The sequence below is a fragment of the Megalobrama amblycephala genome, linkage group LG15, assembly GCF_018812025.1.
Source record: "Megalobrama amblycephala isolate DHTTF-2021 linkage group LG15, ASM1881202v1, whole genome shotgun sequence".
Lineage (NCBI taxonomy): Eukaryota > Metazoa > Chordata > Actinopteri > Cypriniformes > Xenocyprididae > Megalobrama > Megalobrama amblycephala.
In genome coordinates, this window is record NC_063058.1 from 36,248,875 (window position 1) to 36,265,390 (window position 16,516).

The window sequence follows — 16,516 nt, forward strand, 5'->3', positions numbered from 1 at the left end:
TTAATTTTAGTGATCTCCGACTGGCGAAGTCGAACATCATTTGTGCTGATGTGAATAATAATTTTAGAGTATTTACGATTAGCATTAGCACCAGCACTTTTAAATTTGCTTTGATGTCAGGTGCTCTGGCTCTCGACATGTGACTATGGTGGCTGGTGGCTCTATTTTCACGTTCCGTGTAATAGAATCGCCAATAACTAGGGCACTTTCAACAGGATTCTCAGTGGGTGCGTCACTGAGTGGGGAGAACCTGTTTGATGTTCTTATTGGAACAGAAGAGTGGTGTTTTCCACGGCTAGCCCGCCTCACAGTTACCCAAGTGCCCTGCTGCACAGGCTCTACAGCCGGAACCGAACAATGTACAGAGTTCACTAAGCTAGTCGCATCCAAAACAGTATCTGAAGCCCCTGCATTCTTACTATCCTCGATTAAAATTTGGATGCGTGTCTCTAATTCTGAGATTCTCTCTGTCAGCCTGACATTTATTTCCCTACATTTATGACATGTAAATCCCTCATCGCTAACAGAGAGAGCTATGCTGAACATGTGCCAAATGGAACAGGAGACGATGCTGGGAGAGGATGACATGACTCACCGTGTTTGTAGACTGATCTGAGTTACCACAGCTGTTTGATGAACGCATTGAAAAAGGAGCGCACGAGAGATTGATGACGCTAGCTATTAACAAGCTAGCGAGATGCACACGCATCTAAAGAATCTAAAGAAGAATAGGCCATGTGACAATCCAGGAACTAACAGGCTTCCAGAGATCGCTAACTATGGCTATTCAAAACACTTTTGAAGACAATAAATACACGATTGAGACGATGTATTGCCTCAGAATTTGCGTCTGAATAGCGCTGGCTCCGTGGGCGTGGCCTCATTAGTGGATAATGAGCTGAATCACGGAGGTCTGACATGTGTCTCTTTTCATACAGATTATATAAACAGAATATTTGTTTTTGATTTGACTTACACGATTTAAAACCTGACATTTAAATGTTTTTTTTAGACATAAGTCTCATTTTTGTGTCATTAGTATTCACTAAGTTACAGTTGATTTTCTGAGAACTATCAGATCGGACTTCGTTCAGAGGGAGACGACAGATCATGCATCATGTTAGTTTTCTTTATTTTGCAAAAAGCACAACATTTTGTTTTTACTCTGAGTGTACACAAATAAAAGAAGATATTCTATATCTTCTATATACATTCTATATATAGTCTGTTTTGCTGCATGTGAAAAAAAATCCTGCAAAACGCGTCGGCGCGTTACCCGACTCCAGAGAGTTAAAACAGCAACACACCTACATCACACAATTAGCCAAATAGTTAATTTTCTGCCCAAAACCATATTTTGGTAAATAAACACAAACTCTACATTTCAAAATGCTAAAAACCTTTTTCAACACATACTAACTCTATCAAAACACAGCAAACCTGATTCAAAATAGAGTCGTTCTGTCAAACACTAGCATTAGTTTTCTATCCAACATGAACATATAGTCAATCAAAGTGCAATGACTGTCAAAATACTAACAGTTGATGACATTACAGAAACTGCATTACTTGTCATGTTTCAGTTCTACCTGAAGAAAATATTAAATAGTTTTTAAAATTCAGTTTCCTTTTACTGCAGTAAAAGTATAATGCATGTAATCCATTCTAAATTTTTGGTTGAGTGTTGAATGTGTGCATTCTTGGCAACAGAAGTGAGTCATTATTTTATAGAATGTATAGTAGAAAAAGAGAAGAATAAGTAACATAATTGCTCAGGGCAGCTACTGATCAAATGAGTCCCCTAAGCTGAACTTCAGTGTCCCCCTTGGTTGAAATCTCTTTCTGGGGTTGGGTGTGTGGTGTTGATGGTGCTCCCATAGAGGGTGGGATGGTGTCCCCTTGGTAGCTAGTGCCCTATGCAGACCACATATTTTGTAAATATGGAACAGTGGTAGTGGAATCGTTGTAGTATAAAGCTGAAATGAAAACATGAAATTGCTGCCATTGATCAATAACAAATCCAACATACATGACCTTTGGTTATTATGGAAGCTTTTTTCCACCACAGAATAAAAAAGCATAAAAAGTAATTGTGACTTTCTATCAAAAATATTTTTTATTTTGCAATTGTGAGTTTACATCTCACAATCATTTTTTCTCCTCAGAATTGTGAGATATAAACTAGGAATTGAGAGAAAAAGTCAGAATTGTGAGATAAAAAGTCACAGTTACCTTTTTTATTTTCTATTCATGGCAGAAATAAGCTGTCATAGGTTACATATGTGTAAGTGAAAAAAAACAGAGATGCACAATCCAGCACACATTCTTCCTCCTCTCCCATACCTCTTCTTCTCCCTTATCCTGATCCAACTTCTCCTCTCCTCCTTCATCTATTCCTCTCCCTTACCCAGATGTTATTTTCTCTCTGCTCCTCTGTATTGTTCCTTATACACATTGAACAAATCCAATTCAAAGAGTCCTATTTTACTGTGTCCTTGTAATGAAAATAAATTCAACACCTGACTGTGCCTTCAACTGAGATTTGAATCTGCTATTTCTAAATATTTAAGTGATCTGCTAAATAAAAATGCTTATCAATTGTTTCAGTATTTGTTTTATATTTTTTTCCAGTACTTTTCCAGTACTGCTTTTGTTGCAAAAGTAAAGGTTGTAGCATATGCACACGTATCAGGATAATCAATAAACTTTCGAATGTTCAGAATGCTTTTAGCATGCTGGACTGGGTTGTAAAATCTCATCTCTGCGCCGGCCGGTCTAGAGGAAAACAGACCCTCTGACACCTTTGTTACCCTCCGAGGTAAAACAGAAGGCCCAATTTCCTAGCTCTTAGGACATCAAAAGGGCCCCTCATGTGGACTACAGACCAGATTCACATTCCAACACCCACCACACACACACAGGCACACACAAAAACACACAAACATACATTATTGACTGTGTATGTAAAATATAACTATGCCAAGTCACATCCATGTATGTACCCATCATGTGTCAGTGTGTGCATGTTTCCTAATGTTTAGACTTAGTTTAAATAACTGTAGTTGAGTTAGTTTTAGTTGTAATAAGGAAATTTTGTCTGTAAACCATAACTTCCTTTATATACCTGTCTGATCTATCGAGTTTGATCTCGTTCTAAAGCTCTGGCTACTGATCATTCACTGAGATATGTCACATAGCTGACAAATGCATTTTTCTATGTGTTTAAAAGTGCCCTAGATTATGTTTTTAAAAGATGTAATATAAGTCTAAGGTGTCCCCTGAATTTGTCTGTGAAGTTTCAGCTCAAAATACCCCATAGATTTTTTTTAATTAATTTTTTTAACTGCCTATTTTGGGGCATCATTATAAACGCGCCGATTTATGCTGCGGCCCCTTTAAATCTCTGCCCACAGAGCTCACGCTTGCCTTAAACAGTGCCTTAAAGTTTACACAGCTAATATAACCCTCAAAATGGATCTTTACAAAGTGTTCGTCATGCATGCGGCATGCATGCGGTGGATTATGTGAGTATTGTATACTGTTATATTGTTTACATTGATTGTGAATGAGTTTGAGGCTATGTTGCATGGCTAACGGCTAATGCTACACTGTTGGAGAGATTTATAAAGAATGAAGTTGTGTTTATGCATTATACAGACTGCAAGTGTTTAAAAATGAAAATAGCGACGGCTCTTGTCTCCGTGAATACAGTAAGAAACGATGGTAACTTTAACCACATTTAACAGTACATTAGCAACATACTAACGAAACATTTAGAAAGACAATTTACAAATATATATCACTAAAAATATCATGATATCATTGATCATGTCAGTTATTATTGCTCCATCTGCCATTTTTCGCTGTTGTTCTTGCTTGCTTACCTAGTCTGATGATTCACCTGTGCACAGATCCAGACGTTCTGCCCTTGTCTAATCCCTTTCATAATGATAATGTTGGGAACGTGGTCTGGCATATGCAAATATTGGGGGCGTACACCCCGACTGTTACGTAACAGTCGGTGTTATGTTGAGATTTGCCTGTTCTTCTGAGGTCTTTTAAACAAATTAGATTTATATAAGAAGGAGGAAACAATAGAGTTTGAGACTCCCTGTATGTCATTTCCATGTACTGAACTCTTGTTATTTAACTATGCCAAGATAAATTCAATTTTTCATTCGAGGGCACCTTTAATGATACTGTGAAGAAAGTACTCCATCTCGAAATCCAATCTGATAGTCATAAAGTATGCAAATTCAGCTAGGAGACCAAACAAAGGAACTTTGCCCGCCAAATAGTGCTGTGCATCTATTGGCCGCTACAATTCAGGAGGTGTGTTAGCTTGGGTTTCCATAAAAACAACGACACACACCTTTTCCTTTGTCTCCCGATTGTCTCTCGACTGCCCCTGAACTGCCTCAGGCGACAGCACTGTCATCACGTGCTCAGCTCCTGCCAGGACGACCATTTTCCTTGGACCCTCTCTCTCTTCTTTTTTCTCTGTCATCTTACGCATCAGTTAAACCTCGTTTGAAAACCCCGCCGGAGAAACCCTCTCGGAAAGGACCAACCACGCCAGGCGCGTTGAAACTCTGCTGCACACCGACTTGAACCATACGCAAGTATTGTAATTTCTCTGAAATTTGTTTAAACTTATTTCTGTGCTGGCTCTCAAAAAGGGTTAACTGTCGAAATTTGCCATTCTTTGACCATCCTCCCTGTCCTGTCTCTACGTTCCCTTTGTATATATTTGTATATTTTTCTGTATTCTGTATTTAGACGTATAACCTCTGTAGTCGTAGTTTGCATATATATTAAACACATTATTCATGCTCGATTGTTCTTTTGGGAGGATGCCCCCAGACCCCCCTACAACAACTTATTTACTACACATCACCTTTTACACCCCTTTTGACTTTGCAGATATGTTTATAAAGTTATGAATTTAGAAAATATTAGGGAAACTGTGATACTGAGCTTGTGTAGGGCTACTCGTACTTGTAGGCTACTCTATAAAATGCTTCGATACCAACAACCAATACAGACAACAGAGCAAACACAGAGCAGAATGGATAAATCAGAGAAGGATATCTATGAAGTAAATGTATTGAAATATTAGAATGTTAAACAAATTATATATTTACGCCTATGTACCGAGTGGTATTGTCGGAAAGGGAAACAAACTAAGTCACTACACCACCCTGTTAAACAGAGAATATATTAGTACTTGTAGATTAATCCCCAACAAAAGTCACACAGGTACGTGGTTTTAAGAAGAGAAAGGCCTAGATGTGAATACTAAATACAAAAATTTCAACAATCAAACACTAATTTAAAAATCACTAAAAGACTGTAAGACCCAGCCTACAAACATGAAGCAGAGAAAACATAGAAAAGGAGAACAAGGCTTACCAATGGCAGAAAATCGTTTAGAAGGAGGTCTGGAAATTTGAGTCAGAAAAAGTATGGAATTTTGAAATGGAAAATGTGTAGGAACCCATCATTTTGCTCATACCCAAATTGGGGCAAATTTGACAAGCTATAATAAATGATCTGTGGGGTATTTTGAGCTGAAACTTCAGACATCAAAAGGGGCATAATAGGTCATCTTTAAGCTTACAAAACTTTTAAACTTTCATAAATCCATCTTTCATAAATCCAGTGATTATTTAATTTTTGAAAGAACTCATGATGTCAACTGAGTACCCTGTAAACACAACTTTTGATTCCAGGTGGATGATGAAACCAATGTTCCTTTTACTCTTGGAAGTTGAGTTAAATCAGCCAAACAGATCAATGCTACCTAGAAAGTATTTCTCTGTGTGCAGTATGCATTAAAGGTTCAGTGAATGGACTGTGGGCATGACATCTGAGGTTGAGTATACCTAAGAAGACTTACAACCTCTAGTAAAGACATCAAATGACAAAACACAGATGATGTTCATCTAGTTGTAGAACTAATTGTAAGGAGGTCGTAGTATAGTGTTAGATGCTGTCATCATACTGTTCAGGATGATGTATCCAGTTTATTTACCTGTAAAGGCAACACAACACAAAACATATGATTAAACATTAATAGAAAAAAATCTATAAAATGAGTAAATAAATATAAATAACAAATAAAATAAGTATTTAAATATAGTTAAATATAATGCATGGTTTTTAAAAGATTATTACATTCACAGCTTTAATAAAACCCACATCATGTGGCTGTACGATGCCGTCAATGAGATGTGATCTTTATTGAAGACTATGAGCGCTATAACTTAAAAACGCTACTTGCTAATAATTTATACAATTTAGCTCGACAGAATGGATCACTTTGTAATATCTTTACCCTGAGCACACGATTCCTCCACCTCTTTAGAAACAACTGGTGCAAATTCAGATTTGGAGGCCAATAAACACAATTGAACTGAACACAATTGAACACAATCAGAGATTCCAAGCTATAATCCACTCACTGCTCAAAACACTGGAGATTTTGTTCAGCGCTTAGTTCTGCTCGCTCGCGAATCCTTTCATTAAAAAAGTGTAGACATGAGTGGTCTTTGCGCACATTAGAGGCTATATATAATCTATTGAGTAAAAGCTTTGTATTTCATTATGCTTAGTGGAACGATGCCAATTACATGCTGCAAAATTTCAGGACAAATATCTGCATATGCGGGATTCACTCTCAAAATAGCGGTGAATGACAGAGTAATAACCATAGTATGGGACAAAAATATGATGTCAAAATACTCTAGATATGCATTAAGCCATGTAAATGCAGACTTAAGATTAATAGAAAAATATTAATATCAAAATATTTTTTAAATTCTATTCCAATTAATTGTAAAAGTAATGACTTGTAAATATGGTACAAATTACCCATAATATGAAGGTTTACCTGTAAATATGAAAATAAATTTCAAAAGTAATTTTGGCCACTCCTGAAATGGCTCATACCATTAACATTACATGAGTAGTTGAATTAATCATGCTATAAAACTGATCTTATTCAGGGACGTGCATTTTCTTGCATGGACGAAGAACGTAATATACCTTCTCTCCCCACATGCATCAATGAGCACCAATAGCATTTGGTCACCTTTTTATTATAGAAACTTTTTATAAACAGAAACTTTTAAAGTCTCGTGTTTGACCCCAGTAAGAACATTTACAGCATATACACTGTGACATATGCATGGTTTCCACTCAATTTTGATATTTTAACAGATTTTGTGAATAGTTTTACATAAGCATTGATATTTTTAACTTTGATTTTAATAATTTTATTATACATGGGATCATTATCATTACATTAAAAAATTTCACTGAAAAACTTAACATACATTGACCATTTTTATCACAGGAACATCTGCAAAACGTAATCTTTTAAATGTCTTTTGCCGTTCGAGAGATACGTTAAAAAATTGTTTATCCAGTCATGAAACAATTGAAGTATTTATGAATTACTCATTCACACCGATGTTTTTAAAAAAAATAATTTATTCCAATTTTTAAATGTATTAAATAGGTTGCAGCAATTAATATTTAGTCAGAAGCTCTAGTAAAATTAATTTTATTTTTAGGGCTGAGATAATACATCGATTCTTGATTGAATGAATCTGGACTGATCCTGATATTTTCTCTCTCGAATCGATTCTGATCTTAATTTTAACAGCAAATGGCGCTATAGGCTAGTTTTTAGCTGCACAATCAAACGCTCACAAAGAAGAATGCTGGACAGCGATCGTGCGTTCGGCTGATTCATGTAAGTGGTTAAATATACATGCACCTTAGCTCAGAATGCTTTTATGATGCAAGATTAATGTAAACACAGCCCACTGCAAACACCTTGTAATTTGCTTCAACCTTTTCGAACTTTATGAATGATTAAATTAGGTTTAAGTGGTGTGTGTATAGGAACTGGAAGCAAGCAGAGGATGGGTGTTTTAAACGGTTGTTTTAAAGATGTAGTGCCATTTTCTGTTAAAAACTTAGCTCAGAATCAATTCGAGATTCATCAGAAAATATCAGAATCGCTCCAGATTCTTTGTTTATTTGTTATGAGGCATAAATCTCAATTTTTAAAAGGAGAAACAAACGCACTGCCGTCTAAGGTGCCAGTCAGGAGAGATGAATTCAGATGTATATAAGAAGATGTGACCGCACACTCAACTTGCAAACTTTTGCGGTCACATCTTCTTATATAAATCTCAATTTTAACAATGAAGAGTAACATACAGACAGTGATTTGTGTGCAGCAATAATGTGCATAGTTCTAATCTACTGTCTTAACATAACTTTCATAATATAGTTGGTTTCTATTAATATTGAAGGCTATATGGTTAATATAAAGCTCTGTTTGACATGATTTTGTATCGGGGTCCTTGCTCCATGTCTCTGTCTTATAAGGGGTCCTTGCCCTCTCTTGAAGCTGCACAAACAGGTTACTAATAAGAATTCTTAGGCGCTTCAGTAGTAAAGTATGGAATGGTATGGTTATGATATTATTTAGTATGGTGTTATAGTTAACTTGTTGACTCTGATACTGTGTGGAATGTTTTTATATGGTTTTAGGATGAACCTTAGATGGTGCACTTTATTTGGATTGAATATTAAATCTAATCTAAATCTCTTTCTTTAAATCTCAGCATACTACTTTGTTTTGATGTAAGTGAATTGTTTTGTTTGCTCCTTTTGTCTTATTTCAGGTGGCATATACCTTTGATGCCGGGCCTAATGCTGTTATTTACACCTTGCAAGAGCACTTACCAGAGTTTGTACAGGTGGTTCGTCATTTCTTTCCCTCAGAAGCCAATGGATCAGAGTAAGTTGCGAAAATCAGGCATGCTGTTGATATTGACACTTTGACAGTAAAACAAACACTGCAGCTCTTCACAGCACATCAAGTTATAACTCAACTCAGTAACTTTTATTTGCAGGTTTGTCAGAGGTCTTCCTGTATGTTCAGCTGACCTCTCTGAGGAGCTGAAGAGAGACATTAATATGGAGCCCACTCCAAAGGGCATACACTACATAATCAGCACTAAGGTAAGTGTCTGAAAACTGCACTAACTGTAAGGCACATTCATGTATTTTCAACTAGTTCTTTTACGGAGAAAGAAAATACCTTGTTTGTCTTAATATTTTTATGTAACGCTATACCCTTATTAAATTCTGTGTCAGTAAATATGGTGGTGTATGCATGACCTGTTTTATCATAATTGCTGCATAACCTGTTTTTAGGCTGGTCCTGGACCATGTGTGGTGGAGGATCCAAGCCAACATTTGTTGGGTGTTGACGGGCTGCCCAAGAAGAGAGTAGTATCAGAATAACCTTAAAGATCTTTGTAGATCAAGAAAACAAAAGAAAAGATTTTTCATAGATAGTTTGTAAATATATTTCAATATAAATTGTTGTGTAACGAGTATATTTACTTTAATTAAAATAATGATTTTAATGATGACACAATTTGTCTTTTTGTCTGATCTCCATAAAGGGATTTTTATTTTTGTTTCCATTGAGAAGCACCCATAAATGCATGTATGTCTGTGGTTTCACTCAGATATACAGTGTGTGCAGAATTATTAGGTACGTTGATTTTCTGATCATAGATCATTCTGATCATATCATAGAAGAAAAGACACATGTTAACTGCAAAAGAATTAAGAATTAAGGTGAAGAATTAAGTGTGAAACCACCAGGAACCCTTTAGTCTCCAGCGTCACCATTTTCCAGAACTGCAACTTACCTGGAGTCTCCAGAAGTACAGGGTGTCAGGATCTCAGAGACTTGGGTTAGGTAAAGAATCCTAAAAAAGGACCCCCACTTAATAAGAATCACATGCTGAAGTGTTGTAAAATATATGAAGACTGTTTTTTTGTTTTTTTTTTTTTTTTATATAGGCTTTATAGACAGACAGATTGAGAATGACTCTTGAAGGACCAGCACCACATTCTTTTGTACCACTGTTTTAAGAAGTTATCCTCCAGAATCTAGCAGTAATTTTTGGGAGTTAATTTATAGTCCATTTCCTACCCTGAAGTCTGTCTTGCAGATATGGATATCTTTTCTTCTCCTCCTGTTTTTGTCTGACCCTGATGATCTAGTGAGCGTTTTGCTGTCCATTGGTCATGCCTTAACTGCTATTTCTATTATTTCATTAGTATTGCATCCTTCTCATGGGCATTTAATAATTTTTGACTTTCCAAGTTAAATGTCTTTTTTGGCTCATTTTGCCTGTAAAAGAAAATGTACCTATGTACCTGCATATTTTCTTTGCAAGTCATGAGTCAAGAAAAAGAATTAGCAGAAAGGTCTCCTTTATCTGAGCTTATGCACCTCAATTTTTGACAATATTGAATAAAATTTTAAAATATTCTGTACAATTTATCACACTAGTGTGCTTTAATGTTTAGCCAGGAGGTTTGTTTTGAAATGCTTTTATTTTGTACAAAATAGCACAAAAAGTCACACGTGTGGTGTTCCCGGTCAAAAATGACCAGCTAGCTAGCTAAATAAATAAATAAATAGATAGATAGATAGATAGATAGATAGATAGATAGATAGATAGATAGATAGATAGATAGATAGATAGATAGATAGATAGATAAATTCATACATACATACATACATACATACATACATACATACATACATACATACATACATACATAAATAAATAAATAGCTAGCTAGCTAGCTAGCTGGTTTATTCCATGTAAAAACAAACCAAATTTCAGAAACTTCCCCAGCTCAATTTTTTGATTTTGTTAATTTTTTTTCTTTCTGTAGAAAAACAAACATAAATAGTGATGAAAGCCAAAATAATAAATGTCACAGATGTATATTTACAGAGTAATCCACTATTTTGTAGCAGGGGGTCAAAATGACAATTTTCACCTGAGAATTAGAGACAATTTACAGGGGTGTAAAAATGACTTTGTGGCAGCATCATTATTTTATTTTTGCACAGAGATTGGTAGTTCTATTATTAAAATCTGTTGACTTTAGCAATCTTATTTCATTTTATGCCAACAGTGACAGTTCAAAAATGGCAAAAAGCACTTGTGAATACAATTACAATCCAAATACAATTTGTATAATGCTAATGACATTGCTATTTTGCCAACGAATACAACTTTAGTTGAACTCTACTATATTGTCATAACGTAATGAAACATTTTGCTTTTACATACACAAGATGTTCTGTGCAATTTCATAATGACAGGGTTTGAAATGAAGACCTGTAAAATGCAGGTAAAAGCCAACTGTGGAGGGTAACAATGTCAAATCAATACGCTAGGCACAGATTATGTTCAGTCAATATGCTGGCGAAGTTTATATAATCTGCGCATCTTTAGCGCACATACTCAATACATAAGTCAATATAAATATTAAATATAGCTATATATTTATATAGCTATATTTAATATATAAATATATAGCTATATTTAGGGGGAGGGGGGGCATCTTTCTCAACTTTTTCACCCCTGATGTGTTTGCATCCCTGGATCATGGAGCTGCTTTGAGATCCCCATATCTATGGGACTGAACTATATACGGCCTTAAAAATTAAGATTTCAAAAGGAAAGCTTACTAAGAATGAGAATCTAGTACTAAAATACTTTTAGAGTTACATGCATGCAAACTTTGGAAAAGGAATATTTATGGCTCTCAGACAGGTATTTTCTATGCAATTGAGTTGATAAGAAAACACAAGATACATTTCTAGTTTCAAAACAAAAAGTGCTTTTTGCCATTTTTGAACTGTCACCATTGGCATACAATGAAACAAAGATTGCTAAAGTCAACAGATTTTTACTAACTAAAAAATAACGATGCTAAAATCCTCTTTCTAAAGTCCTTTTTACATCCCTCTAATTTGGCTCCAAATCTCAGGTGAAAATTGTCATTTTGTCAAATTTGAGCCGGGGAGCTCTGGTTGATTTGACACGGAATGACCCAGCTTATAAATCTCGTTATGCTATATTACCCCCACTAACCATCATGGACAGAACTGTGGAAGCAGTGGAATCATTCAGGATCATGGGCACCACCATCTCTCAGGAACCTGAAGTGGGACAATCACATTGACATTGTGAAAAAGGCCCAACAGAATAAGAAGACTGCAACGGACTGTTAGGACAGCCGAGAGGATAATTGGTGTGCACCTGCCCAACCTTCAGGACTTGCACAACTCCAGAGTGAAGAAATGGGCAGGTAACATCATCACAGATCCCTCTCACCCTGGCCACAACCAGTTTGCACTTCTCCCCTACATAAAATCACAAAGTATCCTTTTCACTACACAAAATAAGTGTTTCATCTATATAAATGTTTCATTCACAGTAACTGTCTTTCATAATACTCTTACTATCAAACTTTTGTGTCTCTTCTCATTCAGTGTAATACATTATTTAATCCAACTTAACTTAATGGTTAATCAATGAATCATTTAGAACAACCTAGAGATTTCTATAAATATTTATTCTATGGATATAGTTTCTTGTTTGCAATTTCCGATATGGATAATGAATTATTTTTACACAAGTGATTTATATTATACTGTGTAACATCTGATTGATCAGAGATGCATCAGAAAAATAGAGACAGATGACAACAAATACAACATTTTACATTACAGTATGCCATACTGCAATTCACCCTTCATCTGTAAAGGTGAAGTACAGTATAAATTCACTCATGGCGCAGTGAGTACATTTACTGTATTGGCAGCAAACTGTTCTAGCACAGAACCTTATGGCTGTGCCATACTTCACACCTTTTGATAACACTGAATAGATACTATGGTTTTTATGTTATGCAAGTTAGATAATGTAAGTGTATTTTCTAATGTGGCATCTGTAGCCTGTAACACTTTAATTATTTCAGCAACAATGGTGATTTGAAACATGCATCTTGCATTGATTGCTATTGAATGAACTGATTGTTAGAAGTACTAAATTGAAAGAAGATCATTTCGGATCAGTGGTGCTTAAACCAAATGTTCTCATTACATATCACAATGATCTTGTGTTTTGAAACGATGATTATGTAGAATGAAAATATGTTCAACTAGAATGAAAGCATGAGATTAGGCTTTGAAAGAATGACTCGCTGTGTTACAAGTGTGATCAGTTTAGAGTTTTGTACTAAGAGTTTTGAAAATGTACACCTGTGAAAGTAGTACCAAAGCAATTAAAAAAACTAAGTAGCTTTTATAAACATGCCTTAGAAAAAAACATTACAAAAAAACTAAACAAACAATGGCACTGATATATTTTAAGATACACCGATCAGGCATTACATTATGACCACCTTCCTAATATTGTGTCGGTTCCCATTTTGCTGCCAAACCAGCCCTGACCCATCGAGACATGGACTCCACTAGACCCCTGAAGTTGTGCTGTGGTATCTGGCACCAAGATGTTAGCAGCAGTTCCTTTAAATACTGTAAGTTGTGAGGTGGGGCCTACACGGATCGGACTTGTTTGTTTAGCACATCCCACAGATGCTTGATTGGTTCACCACTGTTCCTTCCTTGGACCACTTTGATAGATACTGAACACTGCAGACCGGGAACAGCCCACAAGAGCTGCAGCTTCGGAGAAGCTCTGACCCAGTCGCCTAGCCATCACAATTTGGCCCTTGTCAAACTCGATTATATACTTGGACTTGCTCATTTTTTTTGCTCTAACACATCAACTTTGAGGACAAAATGTTCACTTGCTGTCTATTATATCCCACCCTCTAACAGGTGCTGTGATGAAGAAATTATTCACTTCACCTGTCAGTGGTCATAATGTTATGCCTGATCAGTGTATGTTGCTTTCAGTTAAAAAAAAGCTCAAACATGCATTTTAGTCCAGGACCAGTCTTAAGCCTTGTCTGTGAAACTGGGGGTTTGTGTTCAGGATCATGTTCATCATGTTCATGTTCACATATTAAAGGGGTCATGAACTAAGAAATAAAATTTTTCTTGAGCTTTTGACATGTAAGAGGTCATCATACTATAAGAATATCCTGTAAGTTTCAGAACTAAAAAATAACATTACCTTTCAAAGGACCCTAATGCTAGGAATATGGCTATTTATTTTCAACAATCTGAATGTCTCAGCTGAGCATTATTTATTTGTATTCGGTACATTTCACTGTGGATTCTTTGGTAAATCAATCACATTTCGGTGCAGGCTTTGCAAGTTGGGACCAAGATGGGTCTTGTGCATGTTGCCCACTTGGGTCCCACCTAGTGACAGGTGCAGTCCTGCATGAAATCCATGTGGGCAGTTAACATGGGGCCATTATGTAACCTGCAGACAATCCCATATAGAGCCCATTTTTCAGCCCATTTCAAACCCACATGGGTCCCACATACAAATGGGTTAAAGCTGGGACAGAGATGGGTCTTGTGCATGTTGCCCATGGGTCTCACCTAGTGACAGGAGCAATCCTGCATGAAATCCATATGGGCGATTAACATGGGGCCATTATGGAAGCCGCTAACAATCCTATATGGGGCCCATTTTTCAGCCCATTTCATACCCACATGGCCCCACATACAAATGTTGGCTGGGAAACAGACTTTTATGATATGGATTCAAAAGTAATGGAACAACATGTAAGTAACTCTGCTAATTCTAATACCTGATATGTGACCAGTGATTTCTAATATGTAATGATTCATGTACAGTCAGATGTTCTCTGTCTATGTGTCATTAAATCAAATCAGTGACTAAACAGCCAACTTCACATTGCACGCTAGAGCTGTCAATCAAACTGCTCAAGTTTGTCAGTGACTGAGTTTAAGACTCTTGCCAAAACTAATGTTAGTTATGATGAAAATATTCATTATTGTGAAGGAATTGAGTTGCAATGATGAGATCACTGTGATCGGCTATGTTCATCACTGCAACCTTTCATGCCACAATCTAAATATAATGCCATAGATCTAAATATAATGCTATAATCAACAGTTTTCATGATTAGTTTACCTTGAGAGCTGTAATAGTAAAAATGCGCTAAAAGTTTTCGAGAGAATTCCACATAGAGAGTAATACTTAGCTATTTCATATGCAAAGATGTTAGCCAATCACAGCAATGGGTGTTTACACTGAAGTCTCACAGCAGACACGCCCCTTAAAACAGAGAGTTCAGATCAGAGGGCTAAAATCAGGGTAGACAAAATGCCTTTTATTTCTAAATTATGACAATGTTAGTATGAATTTTATATAAAAAATTAAGTAAGCACCCAAGGAAACATTATAAAACAATAAAACATCGCAGTTCAAGACCCCTTTAACATGTATGCTTGCAAAGATAACACTAATGCTCTCGTGTCGTGGCGACGTGGTCAACATGTGAACGTGATTTCTGATTGCCTGGAACTCCCCGAGGTCTGAAGTGGGATATTTGGGATATTCCCACGTCTAACCTATGAAATCCCAAACCTGCCAATATTAAAAATAAATAAATAAATAAATATACATTGAAAAGCAAATAAATAAATATTTTTTTATACATTTATTTCCTTATGTATATATTTATTTTTTTCCACATTTATTTTTTTTTCTTTTATTTATACATTTATTCATTTCGATTTTTATTTATTTACACATTTATTTCCATATTTATTCATTTCCACATTTATTCATTTCTCCATTTCTTTATTTTTACATTTATGTATTTTTACATGTCTTTGTCCGTAGGGTAATTAAGAGGGTGTGATTTACCTCAGACATAGCAATCGAGCTCAGAGTAGGCGAGGGCGAAGCGTTGAGGCCACAGTGACACCTTGTGGTGTGGCCGAAATACAAGAATTGTAGCCTACTGATGAACCTGCGATACTGGGATGAATGACTTGGATGGGCAATATGGCTAAAATCTTATATCACGGGTTAAGTCATATATATGATCACCCTAACTGTACTGTGTGACATGGATAGGGTGCTCTTTATTCCAGACATGGCCGTAGAACATCGTCTGGTCTGGATTTGTAAAATGTCCTTGGCTGGCAAACATGAACTGCAACATCTTCAACAGATTTGATAACAGGGACTCTAAAATGGAAGCGCTTCTTATTTCCCATTATTAATCATTTGAATGAATGGGCTTATGTTTTATTGAGACTCGGACACCGGTCAGAACACGGAAAGGAACCAGCGCACATATAGGCTACAGTGAAGTCGACGCAAGCATATTGATCAATGCATTTGAAATGAGACCACAAATTCACTTCACATTCATATTTCCAACTTTTACATGCACAACAAGTGATAAATACTTAAAATACAACGCATTTTTCAAAGATCCAAAATAGAATGAGGCGTCAGTTACAGTAGAAAATTGTCGCGTCACTTCCCGTGTGGACAGTCACGGCATGTCAGGAAAGAATAAACTCAAGGTCCAATTTGCGAGTGCAGAAAATAGTTTATTAAATGAGGAATAAAGCAAAGGCAAAATGATCAGAAGTAGTAAGCATCTGTAGCAGACACAAGTCTCACAGAGACTGTGAAGGTAGAAAATC

At 36.1% G+C, this 16,516-nt stretch overlaps 1 protein-coding gene across 1 annotated transcript in view; it reads left to right on the forward strand.

The window, feature by feature from the left end:
- mvda (mevalonate (diphospho) decarboxylase a) overlaps nt 1-9,458 on the forward strand; it is a 66,960-nt gene extending 57,502 nt beyond the window's left edge. Inside the window, exons 8-10 of the mRNA XM_048157722.1 lie at nt 8,703-8,818; nt 8,934-9,042; nt 9,238-9,458. Coding sequence (XP_048013679.1) covers nt 8,703-8,818; nt 8,934-9,042; nt 9,238-9,327 — 315 coding nt within the window. The 3' untranslated portion in view covers nt 9,328-9,458. The remainder of the gene's footprint in view (nt 1-8,702; nt 8,819-8,933; nt 9,043-9,237) is intronic.
- The last annotated feature ends 7,058 nt before the right edge of the window (nt 9,459-16,516 follow it).